General features: G+C 50.3%; 4 protein-coding genes across 6 annotated transcripts in view; 3 read left to right on the top strand and 1 right to left on the bottom strand.

Moving 5' to 3' along the window:
* Positions 1-2,142, top strand: part of LOC125949647 (glutaryl-CoA dehydrogenase, mitochondrial) — a 2,172-nt gene extending 30 nt beyond the window's left edge. The window contains exons 1-5 of the mRNA XM_049676900.1: positions 1-301; positions 396-413; positions 701-1,655; positions 1,726-1,886; positions 1,958-2,142. The exon at positions 1-301 is cut by the window's left edge and continues 30 nt beyond it. Coding sequence (XP_049532857.1) covers positions 205-301; positions 396-413; positions 701-1,655; positions 1,726-1,886; positions 1,958-2,022 — 1,296 coding nt within the window. The 5' untranslated portion in view covers positions 1-204 and the 3' untranslated portion in view covers positions 2,023-2,142. The remainder of the gene's footprint in view (positions 302-395; positions 414-700; positions 1,656-1,725; positions 1,887-1,957) is intronic.
* A 272-nt stretch (positions 2,143-2,414) lies between these two features.
* On the top strand, positions 2,415-3,922 carry LOC125949665 (uncharacterized). The gene is made up of 2 exons (XM_049676926.1): positions 2,415-2,828; positions 2,894-3,922. The coding sequence occupies exons 1-2, from the start codon at positions 2,615-2,617 to the stop codon at positions 3,568-3,570; spliced, it is 891 nt and encodes a 296-aa protein (XP_049532883.1). The 5' UTR covers positions 2,415-2,614; the 3' UTR covers positions 3,571-3,922.
* Positions 3,672-5,653, bottom strand: LOC125949666 (uncharacterized). The gene is made up of 3 exons (XM_049676927.1): positions 5,446-5,653; positions 4,339-5,345; positions 3,672-3,802 (listed from the first exon to the last, which is right to left on the bottom strand). The coding sequence occupies exons 1-2, from the start codon at positions 5,502-5,504 to the stop codon at positions 4,568-4,570; spliced, it is 837 nt and encodes a 278-aa protein (XP_049532884.1). The 5' UTR covers positions 5,505-5,653; the 3' UTR covers positions 3,672-3,802; positions 4,339-4,567.
* A 204-nt stretch (positions 5,654-5,857) lies between these two features.
* LOC125949622 (zinc finger-containing ubiquitin peptidase 1-like) overlaps positions 5,858-12,500 on the top strand; it is an 8,630-nt gene continuing 1,987 nt past the window's right edge. Inside the window, exons 1-6 of one of the 3 annotated variants that reach the window (XM_049676852.1) lie at positions 5,858-6,360; positions 7,773-8,164; positions 8,223-9,912; positions 9,991-10,339; positions 10,416-10,627; positions 10,736-12,500. The exon at positions 10,736-12,500 is cut by the window's right edge and continues 1,987 nt beyond it. In XM_049676852.1, coding sequence (XP_049532809.1) covers positions 7,797-8,164; positions 8,223-9,912; positions 9,991-10,339; positions 10,416-10,627; positions 10,736-10,780 — 2,664 coding nt within the window. In that variant the 5' untranslated portion in view covers positions 5,858-6,360; positions 7,773-7,796 and the 3' untranslated portion in view covers positions 10,781-12,500. Of the gene's footprint in view, positions 6,361-7,644; positions 7,683-7,772; positions 8,165-8,222; positions 9,913-9,990; positions 10,340-10,415; positions 10,628-10,735 lie in introns of those variants that run through there. The other 2 variants (XM_049676854.1, XM_049676853.1) reach the window with 2 other exon arrangements.

Genomic DNA, 12,500 nt, shown 5'->3' on the forward strand with positions numbered 1-12,500 from the left:
CGCGAACCATCAACGAAAACGAAAGTGTCCGCTATCAAGCCGTGAGAACAGCAGGTGCTCGCACTTTAGTGAACCACAGACAGCAGCACAGAGATCGGCAAGATCGTGTTGTGCGTTGTCCTTGAACCTCTCCGTCGACACTCCCACATCCCACCGAGAAGGCGTTGTAGTGCGCAAAAGCATTAAATCCCCAACACATCAGAAATGGCGCTCCGTTTGTTGGGAGGCAGAATTGCACAACTTGTTCCATCCGCCGCCGGTCGCACAACCAACAGCCGTAGACCGGTTTTGCTGTGTCGCGGTAAGCGATCGCTGCTCATGCCGATCAGGGATGGTTGATGTTCTAATATGTTACCTTTTCTTGAAATTTCCCGGTGATATCTTGAACGGTTCAGCCGCCTCCACTGATAAAGGTAAGTAGCCCTTCAGGGCACTCCCCCTCGCCACTCAGCTGGTGGCTAGTTTTCGATCATTCATTCAACGCGAACCTGTTACTAGGATGAGCTTGTTGATGAGAGAAGATGATGCTCGGTCGGGAGCAGCCCAGTAGAGTGATAAGATAACGGCGGGGCTGTGACGTACTGCCTGTCGTCGTATCGTTTGCGCGTGCCTCCGACGACGGAGGTGTGTTGCTAGGTTTGCTGGTGAATGGCCAATAATGGGATGTTCCTTCGTTTTCGCTTTCCTCTTCCGCTTCTAGGTCCCTCGTTCGATTGGGAGGATCCTTTGAACCTCGAGTCACAGCTACGAGAGGATGAGATCGCTATCCGGGACTCGTTCCGGGTGTACTGTGAGGACCGGTTGGCGGCCCGCGTCATCGAAGCGAACCGGCACGAAGTGTTCCATCGGGAAATTATGAACGAGCTCGGTGATTTCGGTGTGCTCGGTTGTACGATCAAGGGGTACGGTTGTGCCGGGGTCAGCAACGTAGCCTACGGTCTATTAACGCGCGAGGTAGAACGCATCGATTCTGGTTACCGATCGGCGTTCAGCGTCCAGAGTTCGCTCTGTATGGGCGCCATCTATGACTACGGTAGCGAGGAACAGCGGGAAAAATATCTTCCACGATTGGCACGCGGTGAGCTGGTCGGATGCTTCGGGCTAACCGAACCGAACCACGGCAGCGATCCCTCCTCGATGGAAACCCGTGCCGTGCACGATCCTAAGACGGGCACATACGTGCTGAGTGGTAGCAAAACGTGGATCACCAACTCACCGATCGCCGATATTCTGATCGTGTGGGGCAAAACGGAGGATGGTAAGGTGCGCGGCTTTATCATCGATCGCGCCGAGAGTGCGACCGGTCTAGCGACACCGAAGATCGAGGGAAAGTTTTCGCTGCGTGCTTCCGTGACCGGGATGATCCTCATGGACGAGGTGCGCATACCGGAAGGCAATCTGCTGCCGAACGTGGTCGGTATGCGGGGACCGTTCGGGTGCCTCAACAACGCTCGGTACGGTATCGCTTGGGGTGCACTGGGAGCGGCCGAATCGTGCCTTAAGGTGGCCCGTGAATACACGCTCGATCGAAAGCAGTTCAAGAAGCCGCTGGCGGCCAACCAATTGATGCAGAAGAAGATGGCCGATATGCTCACGGAGATCAGCCTCGGATTGTCGGCCTGCTTGCATGTGGGACGCTTGAAGGATCAGAAATTGTAAGCGGGCGTCCCGGTGCTGATGCAGCATTGCGGTTCTGATTTCATGTTATGTTTATATCCTCCGTAGGCATACACCGGAAATGATTTCGATGCTGAAGCGTAACAACGCCGGAAAGGCGTTAGATATTGCTCGGGTGGCGCGTGACATGCTTGGAGGAAATGGTATCGCCGATGAGTACCACATCATCCGACACGTGATGAATCTGGAAGCAGTGAACACGTATGAAGGTAAGTCCAAGCCTTAAAAGAGGGAAATAATTAAATTAAACCCATTAAATGTGTACCATTCTACTCCCCAGGAACGCACGACATTCACGCACTCATCCTTGGCCGCGCAATAACGGGACTGCAAGCATTTGCGTAAAAAGGATATTGCACCACTTGACCCAAGGGTGCTCCACAGTGCCTTAAGATCCTATTTTGTAAATAAAAACAAGTGTTCATGTTTGAAATGATCAATTAAAATCGATAAACTCGTATCGTCGAAGCAGAATTTGTTTCCAAAAATATGAGCCCCAGAAACGGACGAACAGCGATTTCATAGTGACTGCATCGTTCCCGAAGGGACTTCGAATGTCGCTTAAGCGGCCCACACACCTGCAATATTGTTGGTCAATATTCTAGAATACTTTGATTTATTACTACCGAATTATTACTTTCAGAAAATTTAAAATATTTTGCAGAGTCTGATAACACGCTCAATGAATCCAAGCAACCTAAAATATACACCGATAATAGTGCATGTGTGTGGCCCGCTTAAGATTTTTTCTTCAAATCAAAATATTATCCTGTCATCCCCCGAATCAGCATGCACGAGAATCGCAAAATCCGGAAGAAAGTGAATAATTGAAATCCGTTCTGTAGCCACATGAGGTGTCGAACCGGTAAGCACGTAACAGAAACTGCCCTCGGATTTCCATCGTGAGCCAGCTGCCGATACCTGCAACACGATAGCTATGGAGGAGGATACTGATGCAAACCCCGATGTGCCATCGCCCGCCGCTGTTGACCCGGCTGCGGCCCGGCGTGAAGCAAGGCGAAGGAAAATCCTGGAAAACTCCAACAATCGTCTTTCCAAAATCGTTGGCCGGGAAGTGGAAACAACCTCGCTTCCCACAACGCAGTCACCACTTCCCGACGTTGCGCCTGCTGCCGAAGTGATCACCGATGGTAAGAATGGCCGGATAAGACGAGAAAGCGGACTGTTCCACCTCATGTGCACGTACCTCTTGCAGAGTACGTTCAACCGGTTAAGCTGCCTGATATCATATATCCCGATCCCGAGGACGAACGCATGGTGTACGATCCGCTGATGGGCGAATCCGAACCGCCGATGGACTTTTCCAGCCTTAATGGCATGATGAACGGGCAGAATGGTGACATTTTTCAGCTGCTAAACAGCTTGAACCGAGCGCAAGGAGGGAATGCAGGATTCGGGCCGACAGACGGCACTGCAAATGCGAGTTCTGCCCCGCCAGAGCAGTACGTTCGTCTCAGGCGGACCTTACGAATGAGGATCCATCTGGTTGTGGCGGCAATCATCATTTATCTGCTATTTGCGAGCGGATATGAGCGGTTCATCGGTGGTAGCGTGTTTCTGCCGCTGCTAGCCTGGGAACTGATCGAACTCATCATGCTCGGTCCATCGGAAACGGGTGCCGGTTTGCCCCTGCTCGGAATGGTGCTTTTGCTGGGTGGTATTCCGATGCGCACTTCACAGCTGCTTCAGAAGGTGCTCGGTACCATTCACAAGGTGACGCGGGATGTAACGTTTTTCGTGTTTTTCTTCGTACTCACACACCTCGCCTGGAGCCTGTTTGGATTGGGCATTGAGCTGCGGTATGTTCTAGGATACGATCAACCGGAACCACCAACCATCACCCACAGCAACCTAGTGGGGCTTGACGCATAGTAATGCCCCCATGGCAGGTCCCGGTTTCCAATGTTTCGTATCTAAATTCCGTAGAACCATTCAGACGGCGACGTGTGCCGTTTCGCGGCTTTATTAGCTTCCTCTCGATTGTATCTTCTAAAGTTCCATTTCTTGTTTTGCTCTTTATAAGTTACTTATTACCATTTTATCTCTTCGAAAAACTGCTCCCAGTCGGGCTGCAGTAAGCCACGCACGAACAGTAGCCAGCACACTGCGGAAGAGGTAAAAATGGAGGGGAACATGGATCGAGGGTTAATTATCATAAAATAAAAATGCAGGAGAAACGCATTCTAAAGTTCCTGGGTTTTAGTATACAATCGGCATGTTCGCATCAGAAGTAGAAACTCGGACGATAAATTGTACAGCCAAGTGATTAACAGCAGAATTTCATTTTCGGAGAAGCACAAAAACACATTAATCAAGCGGTTAATTCCTAAGATTACGTCGTCTATCCTTTAATTCGTTGAAAAAAATGTTCGATCTGAAGTCTTGATAATGGTTTGCATCTACCATTCCATTCAAATGGATGCACGGAAGGTGATGAAAAAATGCATGAAAATCATCCGAGACAAAGGATTTCAAAAAAAGAAATACAAATAAACAAAATGGCAAGGGAATAGGGTAACAGTTGCAGTTAAGTTGAATGCATGCTGATCCACACGGACAAGAGCTTTAGTAGTGCCGCATCCTGCATGCGTCTAAGCCACTGTCAGAATTTAAAGATCGATTTCAACTTGCTCACGATACCCTCTTCCTGCTGCTTCTTCACACGCTCTGCTGGTGATGGTTCTGGCTGAGATACTGTAACTGATGGCACCACTTGCTCGGTGGCAGACGGAACTACCGCGCTCTGCACCGATCGTACGTCACTCGTGTCCCTATCGTGGGGTGTTGGCGCCATCGATAGGTTTTGCTTTGGTTCGCTACGCACCGTAGCACTATTGACCACCTCCACTTGATGGGGACACCCGAGTTCCTATGCACGAGCACCACCGGCCGCGGGACGACCGCTCGCTGCTCCTGTCTGCTCCTTCTTCCCAAGGCGCGTCTTCCCACCCGGGGCGGCCGCTGCTGGACTGAGCAGAGCATTCTTTCGTCGAACCAAATCCCCGTTATCCATCGCGAGCATCTTATCTTCCCACTGCTTCATTTCTTCCTGGTACTGCGTGATGGCCTGCTCTGCTTCTCGATTGAAGCGTTCCTTCTCGCTTTCCGACATAGCGCGCCACTTCTCACCGAGTGCCTTCATCTGTTCCTTGTGTTCGCCCTGCGTGACACCCGGTTTCGGTTTGTACTGCGCGCAGAATCGTAGGAACCCATTGATCGGACGCTTTGGACGTCCGAGTTGCTTCAAGGTGCGCTTGAGATCACGCTTCGCCTTATCATCGGCCTTCTGCTGCCTGTCCTGCTTCAGCTCTTCCTTTTGGGCCTCGGTGAGCTGGCTCAGGTATTTGGCATTCTGCTGCAGCCAAACGGCCAGCTCCCGTTTGTACTCCTCCTCGAGCCGCGCTTTGCTTGGCGGATCCAGTGTCTGCCACTTGACGGACGTGAGCTTCGCGAGGTCCATCTGGGATGCACTGGGGTTGGCTTTGGCCAGATCCGCCCGAATGCTCTGCGCGTATCTTATGTAAGCATTCACGGGACGCTTCGGTTTTTGCGGCGCCGAAGCCTTGCCAGCGGCATTCTCGAGTGGGACTGTGCTGTGGAATCCGCAAGATTGCGTTGCAACGGTAGCCAACGGTAGGTTACTTTGTCTGAAAAGGCAAGAAAGAACGTGAACAAACTAATCTCGCATGTGACGCTCCGCGGCCACCAAACATAACCTCAGCGCGTCAGAAGGAGCCTTCGCCTTACCTGGAGGACAACAGCAGCCGTGGGACGTTGAACAGCTTAATTAACGAATTCAGCTGCATCTTGTATCCTTTTTGGCGAGTCAGCTACACTTGTAACGAACTATGAAATACCTGAATTTCGCGATTTCGTTCTCGCAACAGATTTCGATGCGGGATCCTCGACCAGCTTTGAAGATGTCACTTTTGTTTACGTTTTTTGGGGGCGCGCTTTTTTGTTTTCTTCTTTTTCCGCGCAAGAGGTGGATCCCAAAGTTACCGCAAGAACAGTTAACTGGAGTATTTTTACCGCACAACCAGTATGAATCAGGACCGCAATGGGACGTTCAGTGTTAGATAATCAATTATACGCAAAAGGACATCGAAAGCACTGCAACACATCGTTATCCTGATTCACGCGAAAAAAACGCGCGTTCCGCCGAATGTCCTGTCAGTTTCCTTACGTAATTTGTTGACATCAGCGCGCGAGGGGAGAAGAGTACTTCCGCGGGAATCTTCTATCGGTGCTCCAGCTGGTGCTCCATTCATGAAAGCGCAAGAGAGGACATTCGTCCTTTTACAGCTGAGAAAAAGTGCTGACCCGCTGGTCTGTCGGGAGAATCGCGAGAATAAGGCTCCAAGCCTTCTTGCCATCTCGGTCGCTCGCGACCCACCGCGAACCCAGCGCAAGGACCTCAACGGAGAGGAAAGAGATAGTCAGAGCCGCCAGGAAAAAAGGTAGCAAACAGCCGAAGCAAAATTCTGCAGTAGTCCACCAGTGTCCTGTAGTGTTCCTCGCGAGTATCGGTGCCATCATCATCATCGACAGGCGACGGTGACCCGTATCACTAGGTGTACCTTTTCACCCCGTCGAATGTCGGCCAGGAGTTGTGGTGACCAGTAGCAGGGTCCGGTCCGCCACCCAACCCACTCGCCGAAGGTGCGTATCCTTCACCCTTTACAGCTGTGCGGGACAAGTGTTGGCCAGCAGAATCCTCTGAACGAAGCAGCAGAATAGAAATTTAGAACCACCGTGTGTTACCTTGGCCTTTGCGGTAGGACCACTACGCAAGCACAAGATTACCGCGGTATGTGGATTACCAGTGGCAGTAGTTGTTCAGCGGATGGCACAGTTCGTTTGAAGGTGCTAAAGGTTACCCAACACAAGAGGCGCGCCAAAGGATATTCGGCCAAAACGGTTTGGATTAAGTGCGGTGCAACTGTCGCGTGCGGTGCGACTGTCGATTAATCATAGTAGGCTCCACCACTACTAGCTCCACAGCAGTTGGTCATCGCAAGGATTGCTGTGTCGCAATATTGATCTGCTGTGGTCCTCTGGACGAGCCTACTGTTTTCGGGTCAAAAGAGCCCCATTAAATGGGCCATAAAGAGGGGCTCCCTTCGCAGGTGATCAGGACCTTCAGTTAAAGGCCATTGACTGCTGGGTGTCTATATGGCGTGTGCTGCCGCTTCGGCATCGTGGCGGCACAGACGGCAACGACGGCAGCGCCGACTGTCGAAAGGAAGTCGAAAGGACGATAATACACGCGGTCATACGATGCGTGCATGTAGCGGTAGTCGAGCGGGCCCTTTTCCGACCTCACTCATCGGTGTGTTGAGCAATCGGCAATGCCACCCAATGGCACTAGGTGCACATGAACCGTCTAAGGATATGGGGCTGCAGCAACCACACGGGCCCACACATAGGACCTACGTACACACACAAACGCGTACAGTGCTAGTACACGGAGCCGCACAAGCATGCTCGTCGCCGCATTCTCTTCTCGGTTCTCGGTTCTTCATAAATCAATATCTGTTCGTCGTTTCGCTGTGTGTCGATGGCCACTTTCTTCCGTGGCTTTTCCTTGTTTTTCTCTGCCCACAGACAGAAAGCCCACACTCACGGACGACGGAGAGCGAACGTTGAGGCCACTGCCGCCACCAGTCGCCAGCTTTATCGCATTTCCGGTGTGCGCCGTGTGCCCGGTTTCAGGCTGGCGGGGTGAAGTGAAAGGCAAATTCTATTTTTGAAAAAAGAAGAAAGAATCGGTTTCGAGGAACGGATTTATATAATCTACCGGGAACGGGTAGTGGAAGTGCAAGTTGTTACGTTTAAGCACGTGGCGATACTAGTTGTCATTGATCTCGCACATCATCATCGTTATTCTCCTCGGCAACCTTCGAGCGTCAAGTGTGCTCATAGCTTTGGGAGAAAGGATGAGAGGGCTGAAGTAGTCCTTCGTCACGCATCGTTCGGAAAGAGTCCGTTGCCGCAACCCTCACTGTCAATTGCGGATTGTTCAGCATTATTGACCACCCTGTCTCCCTGCTTTCCTGTCTTTCCTTTCACAGTTTTTACCACGATACCGGACTACGATGGCATCACACAATGGACGAGATAGCAAAGAGCTGCTACCGAATGGGAGCAGCTCGCAGCGACCGCACGAACGATTGGTCCCGACAACTAGCCACACAAACGGTCACGCGGTGCAACAGCAGCAACCGCAGCCGCAGCAGCAGCAGCAGGAACATTCATGTGAAATCTGTGGCATGTCCGGAATGTCGGATGAGGCAATGCGTGACCACACGCGCCAGAACCATGTGGAAGGTAGTGCACAGTGTCCGTTCTGTGGGCTAAGCGGTGTGCCAGCCGCCGAGCTGCTACTTCACGTGAACCAGGCACACCTGGACTATCTGACGCCAGAGAACGAGCTGATGTCCTTCATCGATGATCAAACGCCAAGGTAAATGTCACATTCGATCATCGATGAGAAAACCAAAAAGGCATTAATCGGGTTGAAGCTTTTGCAGTGTCGACGGTGATTCCGATTCCATCTCCGATTGTCGCGGTCTTTCGCCATCGATCACATCGGAGCTACTAACGCCTGTGTCCGGTGCTGTTGGGGGAAGGTCGCTAGGCGCGAGCCTTACGACCACGACGACCAGCACCAATGGAATGGTGATTGGCAGCAGCAATACCAGCAGCTACTGCAGTACCAATAGTACAACCAACCATCACAGCCAGCATCAAATGCCGCCAACGGCGACAACCTCCTATCATTTGCCGAATGGCAACACATCCGTTTCGACGAGCGGTGGTTGCAGTAGAATGCAGACCTCGTCGCTCAGCAACACCTCCACGGCGGCCGGTAGTAGCGTAAGCATGAGCAGCAGCCGCTCTAGTTTAGGTAGCAGCAGTAGCAATTTGAATGCCAGCGGCAGCCAACTGGCTAATGGCAAAGGCCCGAGTGCAAACCATTTACAGCATCTCCCTGAGACGGTACCATCCGAGCAGGTGGGCACTAATGGCACAATCAGTAAAGATCAGCAAGGTAGTGGCGGTGCTGGCTGTCCTCTGTTTAACGGTGGTGGAGCTGGTTGTACAACGCCTGCCGGAGCAGGAGCTGGTGGTCAGGGATCTCCATTGCGATCGCAGCTAGGATTGAAGTTGAAAACCAACAAACCAAACGGAAGTGGCACTCCAGTGGAAACGATGACGATCGCGACAACCGCGACGGTGACGACCATCACAACAAAGCAGGCGAGTCCTTTGCAGTGCTTACTATGCCCATACACATCCGACAATCCAAGTGTGCTGGAGGAACACATTAACCGATCGCACTTCGATCCTCTGAGCCCGGGCGTGAATGGTGGAGCAAACGGTGCTGGCTCTTGTGTGGATGGTGGGGGGTCCGGTGGTCATCATGTCGATACGCTCAGTGTGCTACAGTGTCCGATCTGTAATCGTACATTCGAATCTGGTTCCGATCTGGAGCTACATGTCAATATCGAACATCGAGACATACTAAGCCCAGCCAAGGCAGGCGATGGTAGCAGGGTAGCTAATGGTGGCGATGCTGCAGGTGGACCGAATGGAACTGCGGCAGCATCCAGTGCCGTGGTAAATGGTAGCTACGGAGGCAATACCGGTAGCTTGTGTCCCGTTTGCGGCATCTCGTTCGATCACATGAGAACGCAGGACATGGAGTATCACATCGAACGTCACTTTTCGAAAAGCCCCCAGCATCCGCATCATACCGGCAATATGCCGGGTGCTGGATTAGGTGGGGGAGCAGCGGCTGCAGCGGCCGCGACCGCCGTAGTAGTCGATCTGGAGAAGCAAGCTCAGAAGCTACGCGAGCAGCGAGAGTTCGAAATGCTGCGCGCACAGTACGGCATGGATGATCAGGGCAACTTCCGTGAGCAATCGGCAGCCGCTATGCAACGGGCGGTATACGCGGGCGAGATGAGTGTAGCTGATTACTACGAGCGGCAAGTAGGGTTGCGGGCAGCCGAATCACATGGCGTCGATGACGGTTCGTCTTGCACCAAGTCCGTCTCGCCACGAGTACTCTCGCTTTCTTCCTCCTCGCCGAACGTGATCAAAACGTATGTCTGTTCCAGTGTCGACCATTACGCATCTAGTTACGGTGATAAGGGTTGGGGATGTGGTTACCGAAACCTTCAAATGATGCTGTCCTCCCTGCTGCAGGTAAAGAAAGACTCGCTGATGATTATCTGACTGTGAGAAACTGAGAACATGACTAATTGTGCCGCCATCTGCTTCCAGAACACATCCTACAACGAGGCTCTCTATTCCGCCTGGGGATCGCACGGGCCTGCTCGTACGGCAATGCCAAGCATCTCACGCCTGCAACGTATGGTGGAGGCCGCCTGGGCTCAAGGTTTCGATATTCAGGGTTCAGAGCAACTGGGCTGCAAGCTCTACAACACGCGCAAATGGATCGGTGCCACCGAAATCGTGACCGTGTTGTCCTGGTTACGCATCCGCTGCAAACTGGTCGACTTTCATCGACCCACCTCTGTCGATGGACGTCATCCCGAGTTGTTCAATTGGGTGCTGCGGTACTTCGAAGAGCCACGCATTCATACACCACCCTTATATCTGCAGCACCAAGGTATAAGAACGCTTTGCAACAATCTATACGAAAATTTTTACATTTTTTATATACATTTTTTATCTATCCTCTATAGGCCATTCGCGTACGATTATCGGCATTGAGCAACGCACCTCTGGGTTATCGCTTCTGGTGCTCGATCCCAGCCACGGCCCTCGCCAGGTGGCGGCACTCGGTTCGTCACAGGACTCGCTTCGATTGATACGCAAAAACTCGGCGGCAATGCGAGCGCCTCAGTATCAAGTGGTAGCCGTTACGGGACTCATCGAAACCGAAGAACAGTATCAGGTATGGATGCTTCAGTCGTTTTCGTTGTATATATATGGAATAAGTGGCGTATATACATGATTGACGATTGGAATGGTACTAAAATTTCTTAAAATTAATGTATTGTAGGCGAGCAAAGTGCTGAAGTCCTTGCACATACCACCAGACCGTTGACGTGTCCGTACCAGTCGGTGACCCAGTGGCGCAAATTCCACTATAGCTGTCTGCTAGCTGCGACCCTACATGATGGTGGAAGAAAATACCAGACCGTACGTCCCATTTCGTAGCGTTTGGGATGAGGTAAAGATGGGTTTCTGTTTAAATGTGGAGCTTAGCTTACAATTTACAAAAAGGGCAGCAGAAGGACCCTTGAAAAGGTTATAAAGGGAGGTCAGAAATGTGTTTCTTCGAAAGCCAAGCTAAAGGAGCACAGTATTTTATTATATCCTATTGAGAATGAAGGAAACACTAAAACAATGTTTGTATTATGCTGGAACACTTTGTCTTCTTTCGTTATTAGTGTTTTTTTTTTTTTGATAACAGAGAGCGTTGCTGAAAATTTAGAAGCCAGTTATCCGTTAATGTTACTCTCAAACAACAATTGGATGGCTCAAAATCAAATGTTGTTTTCATGAAATTGTTGCTATTGTGTTTCAATGCTTTACTGCACTTCAACTGTTTCGACTGTTTCACTGTTTCGATTCGAACTTACCTGGCATACAGTGTTATATGTTGCTTGGTATCATTCGGAAACATCGGGTATTTGTAATCAAACATGAATCTGCATTAAACGCTGGGGTTCGGGTGCGACATAAGATTCGGTAGACAGAAGGTGATATGCACCGGGATACGCGAGAAAGCGAAACAACGCTCCTTAGCGGACCCAAAATAGACAATCTATAAAAGAAGAATTACGTCACAAGCCCTAAAAAGGAAACAAAACTACGCTAAAGAGGATAATGAATTTGAAAACAAAACAGCTGACTTTGCTTTTATCTGTTTTCATGTTACGAAATGCTAGCTGCGAATTATGTTAATGCGGCGCAGATGCAGACACGCGCCCGATGCCCTCTCAAGGAACATAAGTGATCCTAACAACTTTCAATTAAAGGATTGTGATAGAATGATAAGGCCGAAATCAAGCGAAAAGTAAAACAAATCGAATGCTTTAAATAGCCGAAACACATGATCGGTGGCTAATGTCCAGCAAAATGCAGCCTCGAACCGTTTTCGTTCCTTAGTGCTCCGATTCCAATCACGAAACACAGAGGGTACAAATTAACATTTAGCTACTTACTTACATATAATGACGGATCACACGTGGTGATTCGTAATGGTCGGTCGGTCGATATGACGCTATATTTCTTCGCACCGGCTTTGTTGTAGGTAGAGTGGCGTAATTCCTCTCGTGCCTCACAGCTTCTCACACAAACTTCCGCAAACAAACCAATACCTGAACAACCGAAGAGTGAAACGAACTACTTCCTGCTGGGACGCTAGCAAAGTTGAGACGCTTTGTATTAGGAACGAAAAATGTGTTACCCTTTGTTGTAATGTTTTAAGATTGTTTTAAATTAGAAACATCAAGGAAAAAATGGGATTCAGTTGGATAAAAATTGGACGCTGAAGGGCACGGCTTATAAAGCACACAATCGCTCCCTCCCCTTTCGCCCTCTATTAAACGTATATTGCTCAATTCGTCCTTTGTCACCCTGAAATCATATAAAGCAATATACCAAACGATCATCGAATGCCCTTCTTACTAATTGCTCTATGCCCTTCTTGATCTTAACGTAGTGATCAATATTTTGTTTTTAGCTATGTGGAGTGTTTGTTGGTGCTTCCACAGTCGTTGAAATACTGTGTCAATGCTACAGAAGCACACTTATGAATT

The sequence above is a fragment of the Anopheles darlingi genome, chromosome 2, assembly GCF_943734745.1.
Source record: "Anopheles darlingi chromosome 2, idAnoDarlMG_H_01, whole genome shotgun sequence".
NCBI classification, from domain to species: Eukaryota; Metazoa; Arthropoda; class Insecta; order Diptera; family Culicidae; genus Anopheles; species Anopheles darlingi.